A 13,880-nucleotide genomic window follows, 5' to 3' on the forward strand; every position below is an offset into this window, starting at 1 on the left:
TTCCCGGACCAGGGCTTGAACCCGTGTCCCCTGCACTGGCAGGCGGATTCTTAACCACTGAACCACCAGGGAAGCCCCAGCCTGTGTTCTATGTTCTCCTCTGAGTGGCCTGTGATCCTCTTGCTGAGCTGAGGGTAACACTAATGTTTACAGATCTACTGGTTTTTTTCATACACTGAGGCACTGAAACTCAAGCCAGCTACTCTTCTTGTGCTCAGCTGAGGGAGCTAGCTGGAGAAAAGCAGCGGGGGGGTCATAATGAGAGATGGCACTGGGGGGCAGAGGAGACACGAGCTGCTCACCCACACCCACTCCCTCCTGCAGGGAGTAGTCACCACGCAGCCAGGGACTACGTTGCCCAGGTGTGGCCGTGCGAGCTCTCACGGGTGGACATGCTAGTGCAATTCCGGGCCTCCCTGTGGAAGAGCAGCCTGGCACTCTCCCTTTCCAGTGGTGACCAGCAGGATCTTGAAAGCCACACAAAGGTGGCAGAGCCACCGTTGGCTGGGGCCCTAAATGACTGCAGGGAGCAGAGCCTTCCACTGACCTGAAACACATCACTGGTGACACAACTATGACATATGAGACATCTTGTTCCTTAAGCCACTGAATCATTGAGGTCTATTTGTTATAGCATCTTAACCTACTGAGGTAATACATGGGGTTCCATGCTGACCACCTTAAGAGTTTTCAAAGGTAATTTTTATTATTATACCTGATTTCTGGCTTACTTTCTGATATTAAACCCTATCCCTACCCCTACCCTACTGCATGAGATGTGACTCCACTGTATGCTAAAATGGATCACTGGACAATACGTGAGGTTTGGGTTTTTCCTGCTTCTTTTGCTTTTCTGAACTTTCCACAATGCTGTTAAGCATAAACTCTGTAAAATTATGGACAGAAAAAAAGACTGGAAGGAAAGTATATTGTCTCCTAAGGTCACTCCAGAAGCTGTGGCTGGAGAGGAGGTGAGGATCCCAGGCCAGAGCCCAGGGCTGGGGTATTCACTGTCACCAGCCTACGTAGACCCTTCAGGAAAACACCTCCCACTGGCCCAGCCCTTGTGACACTTCGATGTCAGAGACACAGGTCCCGATGCCCTCGTAGTGGCCTCTAAACATTGTTCCACAGACCAGTTGCATCAGAATCACCTGGGGAGCTTATAAAGATGTGGATTCCCCAGGGCCCACTCTCTGTGGTTCTGGGCACAGCTGGGCCCAGAGCTTGAGCCCATTCTGCAGACCAGATTTTTCAGAATCTCTGGGCTGGTCAGAAGCAGGCTGGGCAGGAGACCCGGCCCTCTCTTACTGCCGGGAAGCCACTGGCACAGTCTGCCTTAGGGTGGAAGGTTCTAAAAACATCCATTCTCCCCCCAACTCACCTCCCTTTGCTTGCCCATCCCCACCCAGACTTCTGATTCCCTGAGACCCCAGAGGTGGCCCCCACTTACTCAGTGCCCTGCGGGCTGGTGGGGTCCGACCAAGCGACCACGGGGGATACGGCCGGTGACAGCATCTTGAGCTCTTCAGCCTCATCATCTTGGGAGCACAGCCTCTTCCTGCAAGAGCACAGACATGGAAGGGAGGGGCCTTCAGGGAGGCAGGGGCCGCGAGGGGGTGAACCAACTTTGAGCCCTGCAGATCACCCAGAGCGAGTCCTGGCGGGGAGGTGGGGACAGAGGATGGTGCTGCCAAAGGGTCCTCGATAACCTGCAGGGAAACAAAAAAGGAGAAGAGGGGACACATCCAACCTCTGGATCTCAGTCTCTGCATCCATTCAATGGCCTACCATAAAAGTAACAGCACTGACTTGGGATCGGGCAAACCCGAATTTGCACCCCAGCCCTGCTTCTTCCCAGTGTGTGACCTTGGCAAGTTACTCAAACCCTCTGAGCTGCCTCGGTTTTCCCCCTCTATAAAATGGGACTAAATCTATCCAATTCAATGAGGTGCTTATCACTCAGTCGGGTCTCAGTTTAAACATCCTTCTCCCTTCCACCTCCCAGTCTGAGGGCACTGCCCTCCCCAGTCCACCCCATCCCCTTCTCCATCACACCACCCTTCCAGCTACTGAGAAGGTGTGAGGGCTCACATTCCATCTTATTAACGCTCCTGGAAGCTCAGCTTCTCTCCCTTTGCAGATGTGTCCCTGGCTGGAAAAGTTGACACCCATGGGCCATGAAGTCTGTTTTCCAGCTCATGGTGTGACCTGGGGAAAGCCCATCCCCTCCTGGAGTTCCCGCTTCCCTGTCTGAAGAATGAAAACTAAATTATGCCCAGGTCCCCATCATTCAGTTCAAGTCTGCCACAGAGTGCTGCATTTGGAATCACTGGTGTCTCAGCTGCTGGTGTCTAGATTTGAATCCACTTGGTACTCTTCCCATACTCAACCACCGTGACTCAGGATTCCACCATTAGGGCTTGTAAAAGGATACAGTCAGAGGGATGTGCAGCATTTGCTTTATTCCAGAAGGCTCTGAAACCACCCTATTACCTTCTGCCAACTTGCCTAGAATGGCAAAACTCATGGGTTTACCTCTTTTACACTCTAATTAAGAGGATGCCTGCAAACAAGAAGACTGGGGCAAAAATCTCACAACTGGGACTTAAACTCAGGCATCCTGCTCCCAGCTCAGTGCCCTCTCCGGGCCTGGAGAGAATCCAGAGTGTGGAACTAAATCAGCAGCTATGCTCCTCCAGCACCGCCCGGTGCCTGGCCCTGTGCTGAGCGCCTCACATACAGTAGCTTGCAGAATTTTCATAATCCTAGTAGACAGGGGTTGTTTGGGATTCACTCCAAACCACAGCCTTGCACTGTGAGAAGGGCCTTGCCCATGTGCCCCTCTGTTTTGGTGGCTTTTCTGCTCCCATCAGTTGCCCCCAGTGCTCATTCCATCCCGGACCACAGGCAGCCGCATTGGCCTCTCATGTCAGGCATCAGAATTCCTTCTTGGCGCCAAGCTCAGGCGGAGGCTTCCCAGTTTCTCACAGTCACATTCTCCTTAGCACTCTCTGGAAAAACCTTGTGTGATTATTTGTTCATTGCCTACCTCAGCCCCACTAGAATGTCAGCTCCATGAGGGCAGGCCCCTCTCAGGCTTCCCCCTGATGCATCCACAGCACCTAGAGCAGAGCCTGGCACATAAAGACGTTCAGTAAATGTTTGCAAATGAATGAATGAATGATAATAAGAGGAGCCTCACAGACCCAGCTCATAAGCAAAAGGCAGGAGGCTTTGATTCTTGTCTCACGTGATCTTAGTCCCCTCCCTCCTCCCAAATATCCACCTCTAACCCAGCCTGTAGAGTTTCCCTACCCTTATCAAGGGAACAGAGGGAGGTAGACCAGATGTCTACAATTATGGTGGTGCCCTGTCTTCTGTTCTCTGTACTCTGTGCATCATTCAGTGAATTAAACGTTAGGACTGATGTGTCTGTGAGCTGTGTTCCAAGGCTGGGTGAGATTATGACTCTTTTCTCCACATCAAAATCTGGGAGCCTTCTGTTTGCTACATCCAACCGTCTCTGTTTTGGCAGTCTTCTGACCTCAGCTGAGAAATTACTCAAGGGTTCATGGATAAAAGCAAGAATTAATCAAGAAAAAAGAACCATCCCTCAATCTAGCCAGCAAAGGAGATGCACTGGCAGCTCCCCTTTAGCTTAATTAACCATTCACAAAGCACTGTACTGCACTTCACAGACTGCCTACAGCTCTAGGCAGGCCCTCTCTCAGTTACCTGGCTCAGGTTGTCCAAAACCAACTCTAACCATGCAGCAACTAACTTATCTCGAGAGGCACAAAAATGCATGCAACCCTGACCAGGAAACCCACTCTCGAGAAAGGAGCCCAAGGACAGAGGGGCAGAAGACCAAAGAGATATTTGTAGCACCACTGTGGACAGTATTCAGCAAGAGAGGATTGTTATGTCTATCCTGGCACATGGAGCTGGAGGATTTCAACACGGCATCACAATGAGTGTTAAGGAGACAGACTGGCAATACGGAAAAGGGCTCAATAAATAAGATGTGGTCTCAAACGAGACATGATCCAATCACTCCTTCAACTAAAACCACTCAAAAGCATGGGCCCACAAACAAGGTATGGAAGAGAAGGCAGAAATATAGAACTACCACCTAGAGTGGTGGGATTAGGGATGGTTATTATATCTAGTGTTCTTTGGTATGTCCACTGTATTATTTAACAATAAAATTAGCCCTGTCACATTTATTACCCCCTTCAAACGTACAATTGAGGGTATTCTGGACAGGGCTTCCTCAGAGAGCTCTTTCTAGAGCCTGAAGCCAGGAATTAGGAGAACTGAAAATGGTGGGGCCATAGTCCCAGCGCTGACAGCAACTCACTGAGTGACTTGGGCCAGCTTCTTCCCCTCTCTGGCCCCAGTGTCCTCAAATGCCAAATGCACAGGTGGCACAGTGCTATGAAAAGCCCAAGAGAAGCATAAAAGGTGACCTGAGGCTCCCTGTGGCTGATCCTGGGGCCCCAGGTGTGTCGGATTCGGCAGGAGACGGGGGCAGCGGCACGGGAGAGGGTGGATTCTCCTCCTCGTAGAGGGGATGGCTGTCAGCATCAGCGTCTTCCACCTGCACTTCCGGGTGCTCTTCCGTGGCAGGTACTGGGGAGAGGAAGGAGGGCACAGCGTCAGAGAGAAGCCAGGTCCCAGGGCCTTGCTGTATTCTACAGGGAAGCCACAGAAAGCCTGCGTGGAGGGGCCTCTGGAAGCCTTGCCTCCCAACAGGGCCCACAGGAGAGACCCATGCAGGGGGCAAAACGATGCAGAGCCCAGGGCCCTCTGACCGCCACGCCCATGCCAGCCACTAACCCAGGAGCCACAGAAGCCACAGGAGCTCCTGGACACAGCCTGGAGCCCAGCTCTCCAAAACCCAGCCTGGTTTCCCTGGGCCTGGAGAAGCATCAAGGCCCTGGGGTGGGTGATGGGGGTGCATCACTCAGATAGGGCATGGGGAGCCTGGGGGTGCCACGTCCTAGGGCCTGGCCTGGTGCGGCCTGGCTCAGCTGCTTCCCCTCTCTGGGCCTCAGTTTCCCCATCCCAAGGTAGGGGTGACAAGGCTCTCCCAGGCCTGTGGGGGCATGAGACATGGGGCTAAAGGGCCTCACACTCTTTTTATAGTTGATTTACCACGTTGTGTCAATCTCTGCTGTACAGCAAAGTGACTCAGTTATACACATATCAACATTCCTTTTTTTAATATTCTTTTCTATTATGGTTTGTCACAGGATATTGAATATAGTTCCCTGTGCTATACAGTAGGACCTTGTTGTTTATCCATCCTATGTATAATAGTTTACCTCTGCTAATCCCAAACTCCCAGTCCTTCCCTCCCCACCCTCCTCCCCTTTGGCAACCACCAGTCTGCTCTCTATGTCTGTGAGTCTGTTTCTGTCTTGTAGATAGGTTCATTTGTGCCATATTTAGATTCCACATGTAAGTGGTATCATACGGTATTTCTCTTTCTGACTTACTTCACTTAGTGTGATAATCTCTAGTTGCATCCATGTTGCTGCAAATGGCCTTATTTCATTCTTTTTTATGGCTGAGTAGTATTCCATTATATATATGCACCACATCTTCTTTATCCATTCTTCTGTCAGTGGACATGTAGGTTGTTTTCACATCTTGGCTATTGTGAATAGTGCTGCTATGAATGTAGGGGTGCATGCATCTTTTTGAATTATAGTTTTGTCTGGGTATATGCCCAGGAGTGGGATTGCTGGATCATATGGCAACTCTAGTTTTAGTTTTCTGAGGAACCTCCATACTGTTCTCCATAGTGGCTGCACCAATTTACATTCCCACCAACAGTATAGGAGGGTTCCCTTTTCTCCACACCCTCTCCAGCATTTGTTATTTGTAGACTTTTTAAAGATATACATTCTGACCAGTGTGAGGTGGTACCTCACTGTAGTTTTGATTTGCATTTCTCTAATAATTAGTGATGTTGAGCAACTTTTCATGTGTCTATTGGCCATCTCTATGTCTTCTTTGGAGAAATGTCTATTAACGTCTTCTGCCCATTTTTCAATTGGGTTGTTTTGTTGTTGTTGTTGAGTTGTATGAGCTGTTTGTATATTTTGGAGATTAAGCCCTTGTCTGTCACATCATTTGCAAATATTTTCTCCCATGCCATAGGTTGTCTTTTTTGTTTTTTGTTTTTGTTTTTAATGGTTTCCTTTGCTGTGCAAAAGCTTGTAAGTTTGATTAGGTCCCATTTGTTTATTTTTGTTTTTATTTCTATTGCCTTGGGAGACTGACCTAAGAAAACATTGGTACTATTTATGTCAGAGAATGTTTTGCCTATGCTCTCTTCTTGGAGTTTTATGGTGTCATGTCTTATGTTTGAGTCTTTAAGCCATTTTGAGTTTACTGTCGTGTATGCTGTGAGGGTGTGTTCTACTTCGTTGATTTACATGCAGCTGTCCAACTTTCCCAGCACCACTTTCTGAAGACACTGTCTTTCCCCCATTTTATATTCTTGCCTCCTTTGTCAAAGATTGACTGTAGGTGTGTGGGTTTATTTCTGGGCTCTCTATTCTGTTCCATTGATCTGTATGTATGTTTTTGTACCAATACCATGCTGTTTTGATTACTGTAGCTTTGTAGTATTGTCTGAAGCCTGGGAGAGTTATGCTACTCTTCATTGCGTTGCACGGGCTTCTCATTGCGGTGGCTTCTCTTGTTTCGGAGCACGGGCTCTAGGCACGTGGGCTTCAGTAGTTGTGGCTCGTGGGCTCAGTAGTTGTGGCTCGTGGGCTCTAGAGTACAGGCTCAGTAGTTGTGGCACACGGGCTTAGTTGCTCTGTGGCATGTGGGATCTTCCCAGACTAGGGCTTGAACCCGTGTCCCCTGCACTGGCAGGTGGATTCCCAACCACTGCGCCACCAGAGAGTTGTTTTTTTTCCTCAGCATTGCTTTGGAAATTCTGGGTCTTTTATGGTTCCATATAAATTTTTTGATTATTTGTTCTAGTTCTGTGAAAAATGTCTTGGGTATTTTGATAGGGATCATATTAAATCTGTAGATTGCTTTGGGTAGTATTGTCATTTTAACAATATTAATTCTTCCAATCCAAGAGCATGGGATATCTTTCCATTTCTTTGAATCCTCTTTAATTCCGTTTATTAATGTTTCATAGTTTTCAGTGTATAAGTCTTTCACCTCCTTAGTCAGGTTTATTCCTAGGTATTTTATTTTATTTTTTCTGGTGCTGTTTTAAAAGGTATTCTTTTTTTACATTCCCTTTCTGATATATCATTGTTAGTGTAAAGAAATGCAACCGATTTTTGAATGTTTATCCTGTATCCTGCTACTTTGCTGAACTCATTTATTAGATCTAGTAGTTTTTGTGTGGAGTCCTTAGGATTTTCTATATATAGTATCACGTTTTTGCATATAGTGACAATTTTACCTCTTCAGGGCCTCACACTCTTGAAGGGCCTCCAATGGAGACATTTGGAAGTTTCCTGCAATCAAGGGTAACAGGTTGTTTTTGTATTGTGTGTTATCCCTGTTTGGGTACACGTTTGGTATTTCCTTATTTTTGTACATGCCAAGAGCCCCCGAAATTCATCAACCCAACCCCTCTCCTGACCTCTGAGAGACCTCGCATCCTGAGAATTGGGTCCTCCCTGGGGAGCCTGGGTGTGGCCCTACCTCAGTCTTCGTTACCCACCCCAGTGACTGTGGGGACAGGTCTGCCCCAAGGCAGAGCTCAGAGGATGCTGAGGGGCTGGTGTCCCCACTCCCCACCATGCCTGGGCGGGACCACCCAATAGCAGCCAGGCATAGACCTGGGCGCCAGCAAGGCAGGGGCACACCCCCAAAATGGGGAGGGGAGCATTTTGAAACACTTGGATACGTGAGCTTTTTCTAATGGCCACCATGGGAAAAGCCAGCACTTTATGAAGTTTGGCGGAGGGAACGTAAGCAGACCTCAAGACTTTGGGGCGTTTGTTTTACTAACCCTAAGCTCTCAGGGGAAGAGGATGAACAGGACTCAAGAAGCTTAAGAAGTTTTGCTAGACTCACCAGAGATGCCCCAGGCTGTGGAAAACAGGAGAGAGCCACGGGGCGGCAGGGACGTCCCCCTGCTTCCCTGCAGACCTCGGGAGAGGTGAGCTGGAGGTGGGCCAGGGGCGTGGAGGCAGCCAGGAGAAGGGCAGCTTCTCAAAAATGCTCAGGGCCCTGGGGTGCCCCCAGCATGGCCCCCAGGCAGCAAAAAAACACCCTGGTCTCAGCATCCATGAGGCTGTCTCACGGAACCTGGGAGGGAGAAGGTGGTCCCCTTACCCCCTGCCTCGTCCTGCACCAGACCCTGTGAACTCAATCACTCCCAGGGGAGGGCGGGGAACTCCTAAGCCTGATGTTTCATTTCCTGCCAGCTTGGGAGAGTAGAAACTCAAAGCAGAAATTATATTCGTTTGTATTATACTGATTTATAGAATAAGAATACTATAATTCAGAATATAAAGAATATTTTATGCTTAAATTGGTTTAGAGAATAATAATATTTACTGTTAAGCACTTCCTATATGCCTGCTAGCCATTAGTTTCACTAAACTCTACGTGCGTTATATATATAAACCCTTTCATCATTCCCGGCCGCTCTGTGAGGTCTCTGCCATCATTGTCCCCATTTTGCGGAGAAGGAAACCCGAAGCACAGAGAGGTTAAGAAGCTTTCAGCAGAACCCAGATCTGGACCCAGGCAGTCTGGCTCCAGAGCTGAAACTCTTATCCCATCCGGAGGCTGGTGACCAGCATATGCAGAGGCCTCTGTCAAAATGAAACCTCGGCTGAGAGGGGCCAGGCAGCACCACTGAAATGGGAATAATGTTCTCACTACATGCTGTCACCGCCTTGTCTGCAGCATCTAAAATCATCGTGCGTCCTACTGTTTAGATTGGGCGTAGGTAGAAACCATATATAAGACCCGCAAACTATCACCGAAGGACCTGGCTCTTGATCCTAGACAGTAAAGGTTTTAGAACCAAGTCTGGGGAAGAAGGCCTTGATTTACATCTCTCTATTAATCTGTGTTGTAAATTCGACCACTACCGTGACCAATACCAAGCCTTATATAAATACCTGTTTTTTAAATCTTGTAATTATTTGAAAGATTTTTTTGACTGACAATATTTTCTATTTCTCTACTTGTTTTACTTTTAATGGCTAATATAGGCATTTTATAAATAGCCTGTATTGGGCTTCCCTGGTGGCGCAGTGGTTGAGAATCTGCCTGCCAATGCAGGGGACACGGGTTCGAGCCCTGGTCTGGGAAGATCCCACATGCCGCGGAGCAACTGGGCCCATGAGCCACAATTACTGAGCCTGCGCGTCTGGAGCCTGTGCTCTGCAACAAGAGAGGCCGCGATAGTGAGAGGCCCGCGCACCACGATGAAGAGTGGCCCCCGCTTGCCACAACTAGAGAAAGCCCTCGCAAAGAAACAAAGACCCAACACAGCCATAAATAAATAAATTAATTAATTTAAAAAAATAGCCTGTATTAATGAATATTTAAACAGTGCTGCAGTAAACATCCTTGCCTATTCATCAGTAAATAAAATAAAATCATCATGTGTCAATGACAGCCGGTTCAACCCACTGTCCCAATGTGTCACTGGGACTATTTCTCAAAGTGTGGGGCTCCCAGGGACCAGAGAAGGCACACGATGATTTTAGATGGCACAGCCAAGGCAAAGGATGACAGAACGGAACCATTCCTCCCTGTCCGATTCTGTCTGGATCCGGAGAAGGCAGAGAGAAAGCCTCAGGTTAGTGCTGCTATGGCCTTAACACCTCTCTGACATGTCTGAATCCCCCTTTGCAGCTGGGAGAGCAGACTCAGCTATGAGCCTTCAGCAGGCCACGTACCTCACTGGAAACTACCAACTCTACATTGTTCTCCATACCTTTGTGGTTATTTCTATTTATGCCTTCTCTATATTTATGGCAGGCCATGCTGGTTTTCCATTTGAATTATAATGTAAAGCTTCCTGTTTAAATACACTCAATTAAATGAAAAAGTGAATCCACTGAAAGAAAGATAGTAAGCAAATAAATGCAGAGCTGGTACAGAATGCACAAAAATCGAGCCGCGATATAAGGGTAGAGGACGTGGAGGACCCTTTGGAGTGAGGAGATTTAGGCCTTGCCCGGAACACTGAGCCTGGCATGTCATCCCCTGTCACGGGGTTGATCACGTGCCACCTTGCCCCAACTCTGTGCCCACCCCAAGCCAGGAGGAGGGAGAGGACGAGAGTGGATCTCTTCTTGTGAAATGTTCAGCTTGACCTGCCTGTGAATCTCAGAGGCAACCTTGCCCAGTGTAATCCAAAAACAAACAAACAAATTAAAGGGAAAATGGCAGGTCTGGTTTGAGTCAAGGCAGAAAGTGACAGGGGTTAGCCCAGAGGCACCAGTATGTCCCCCAGCACTTTGTCATCAGGCAGCAAACAGCAGGAGTCCGAAGGCCACTGCGGGGATCTTGTCACAATTAAATGGATCCAGACCGGCTCTCTCTCTGCACTGGCCCCTGAGGACGCCTCCCCTGGGTCTGCCTGTCAGCACCTGGGGGCCTCCCCTTTCCTGAAAGGGAATTTGCTGAGCAGATAACAACAGTCCTCAGAAAGTCTAGCTCCCAGCCAGCTCTCAAGGTCGGTAGATTCCGTCTGCAACGGACCTCCACATTCCTCTTCTGTTCCATTCCCCTGATTATTCTCTTCCCCCACCCAGCTCCCTGCCCCAAGCCTCTTGGCCTGGAGATCTGAGGGACTTGTTTAAACTCGGGTATGAGTGACTACCTGTATAAAAATTGATGATCTGCAAAAAGCCATGTTTAACCCAAAGAAATGAAGTGCTAATTGTGGAATTTTAGGCACCGAGAGAAGGGGACTAATACCCTTCAAGTCACCACAAAGCAAGATGAAGGCACTGGTCAGCAGAGGAAGAAGGGGTGGTGTTCCATGAGCCCAAATAGTGGTCCCACGCCAAGACCATGGCACCCATGCAGGAAAGAGCCCAAGCCATGCAGAAGCACACCACAGACCCCAGCGCACTGGGTGGTCAATTTCACGCTACCTAGGCGACGGATGGAGCTCCTGGTCTCCTTGGCGAAGCTGGAGTTGGACAAGGCTGTCCTCCGGAAGATGAGGACAGGGATGCGGGTGATCGGGGGGTGGTAGCTGGGCACATTGGGGAGGTGCTCCACCAGGTTTGGGGGAGCAAGCCCGGGGGTCACTTGGCCAGGTGGCTTGTCCTGGACCAGGCAATTCAGCTCCATGTCCCGGCCTGGTTTAGCCATGGTGCTGGGGGCAGGGGATCTCAGGCAGAGGCGGGACCCTGGGGACTGCAATGAGGAGCACAGAGTTGGGAGAGGCAGGGTAGGTGGGGCACTTCCCCACCAGCGCCAACACACACCAGCCCGGTGCCCGCCTGCGCTTGCAGCAGCTGCACCCAAAGTCTGGAGCATCACTCTCGTCCCCGGAGTTCAGTGTCAAGAGCGTCACCAGTCATGCGGCTCGTCCGCCCAACAGCTCTGAGAGACAGCCCTGAGCGCCCCAGCTCTGGAGCTTTCTCTGCTAACCCACCATCGTAGCATTTCATACTTTAGACTCAAAGAAATTAGAGTCAGAGAACCCAGAACTCCTCAGGCTTAGGCTCACAGACTCAAACGTTCTTAGCCTGGTAGGATTTTCCATCCCAAAGAAATCCTGGAGCTCAATTAATTTCACTTCCAACCAGAAGCAATAACTTTTCCTAGGTCCCTGTTTCCCCAAATGGGCTGCATATTGGAATCGCCTGGGCAGGTCTGGAAACGCCTGATGCGTGGGCCCATCCCCAGAGATTCTGATTTAATGGTCTGGGGTGAGGACTGGCACCCGGATTTTTAAATCTCCCCAAATGATTCCAATGTGCAGTCACGATTGAGAACAAGGGCTCAAGGCCATTGCCTCTCAAACACAAATGCGCAGAGAAATCACCAGGGATCTTGTTAACAATGCAGGTTCTGGTTCAGCAGGTCTGGGATGGGGCCTGGGATTCTGCATTTCTAACCAGCTCCCAGGTGACACCAAAGCTGCTGGTTCAAGATCCACACTTTCGAGTGGCGGCAGACAAAGGGCTGTGCTTCAGTGTTTCTCAAAGTGTGGTTCCCAGGCCACCTGCTTCCAAATGACCTGGGGAAGGGGGTGGAACCAGCCCCACGGAACCTGAGTCTGCAACCGGGTGATCCTGGTCTTGTTCATCCATGTGGGGTGCAGACTTAGTAGGTTTCTGGCAGATTTGGGTTAAAGTTAACAGAGGATGTTTTTCAAAGATCAGGTGGGGGGCAGGCTCAGGACACCTGGGGTTGAGACACCCGGGTCCAGTCCCATTTGCGTCAGTGGCTGCCTGGGACACAAACATCATTGTCATGGCCCCCATTATGGTCTCTTCTTTCAGTTCCAGTGATGCACTGTCACCCCCACTCTGCCCAGCAACCCAGTGAGCTAGGTACTGTTATAGCCTCCTCTTTCTTGATTTGGGAGCCACAGTTAAGAGAGGTCACAGAACTGGCTCCAGGTCACAGAGCGAGGAAGAGGGAGGAGCCAATAGTGAAACGTAGGTCTGTGTCCTTGACCACTGAGCCAAGTGCTGCCCACATGGAGCCTCAGTTTTCTCATCTGTAAAATGGTCTGTCTGCCTCAAAGGGCAGGTGGAGCACCACCAGTGTCTTGAGGCCTGTGGAAGTTTGCAAGGCCAGGGCTCAGTGTCCAGACATCCTCACTCCCCTAGAGTCTGTCCCCATCATCCCTGAAGTTCTCAGGATTAGGGGTGGGAGTGATAAATAATCAAATTGTGCTGGGGATCTTAGCAGTAAGGAAAAGCTCAAAAGACACAGAGTCTAGGACACGCCCTTAGCGAGCTCTGGCCCCAGTTTTCACTCAGGTACGTTACATTTGAACCAAATCCTCACTGGGCAGTAACCTAGAGAGCTGCGTTCCCAGTGAGGGGGTTGGCAGGAGAGGTTGGCTGGGAGTACGGTTTCCCCAGGCCTCCTGGGGTCCTGGGGGGGCCTCAGTGCAATTCCCCTGGGGCCTTTGAAATACATCATCAGGCTCTGACAACGTGGCCTTAAGATGCACAGAATGGGTTTTGCCTGAGGATGGGATGGGGTGGGGGGACGAGTTGAGAGGGAGAGGAGGAGGGTTTGCCCCTGTACCCTGGCTGCCCCCAGCCTGAAAGCATCCTGGACATTCTTATGCAACCCCACCACACACCTACCTCCTGAGCTGGCGGCCGCGGCCTCCTCCTGCAGCTCCTGCAAAAGATAAAGAGGAAACCGAAGCTGTGACCATCAAGCCCTGTCCTAGCCCTAGTCCAGCCCAGCCCCTGTGGGGGGATCTACCCTCAGGATGGGCCCCAAGACTAGTCCTGGCCCTGCCTTTTTGGTCATACCCTCCAGCTCACCTTCTGGGGCATCCAGTGCACACAGGAGCCCCAGGCCCCAACACCTGGACCTGTCACATGTAATGAGGGGAAATTCTCGGGCAGCCCTCTGCGTGTGGGGACAAAGCACCTAAAGCAGCCACCACGGCACTCTCCATCCGGCACCACACTTCACAGCATAGAACTGGATACAATACTCCAGGGAAAGGTTTTTAGCCCCATTTTACAGAGGTGGCCACTGAGGCCCAGAGTGGGGAGGTGACTTGCCCAGGGTCACACAGCCACGTGAGGACTGGAGTCTAAGCCCACTGCTCCCACCCATGGCCATACCACCCGGGGCCCTTCCTGACACCATCTGACCCCTGCTACAAGCAGGGCCTCACAGCACGCACCACCCTGCTCACCTCTGTCCTG

The 13,880-nt window shown here is 50.1% G+C and overlaps 1 protein-coding gene across 1 annotated transcript in view; it reads right to left on the reverse strand.

Moving 5' to 3' along the window:
- The window catches only part of CNGB1 (cyclic nucleotide gated channel subunit beta 1), a 70,202-nt gene that overhangs the window by 30,682 nt on the left and 25,640 nt on the right, over positions 1-13,880 (reverse strand). The window contains 3 exon segments of the mRNA XM_059903677.1: positions 1,454-1,561; positions 4,473-4,635; positions 13,302-13,323. Coding sequence (XP_059759660.1) covers positions 1,454-1,561; positions 4,473-4,635; positions 13,302-13,323 — 293 coding nt within the window.

This window comes from Balaenoptera ricei, chromosome 19, assembly GCF_028023285.1.
Source record: "Balaenoptera ricei isolate mBalRic1 chromosome 19, mBalRic1.hap2, whole genome shotgun sequence".
NCBI classification, from domain to species: Eukaryota; Metazoa; Chordata; class Mammalia; order Artiodactyla; family Balaenopteridae; genus Balaenoptera; species Balaenoptera ricei.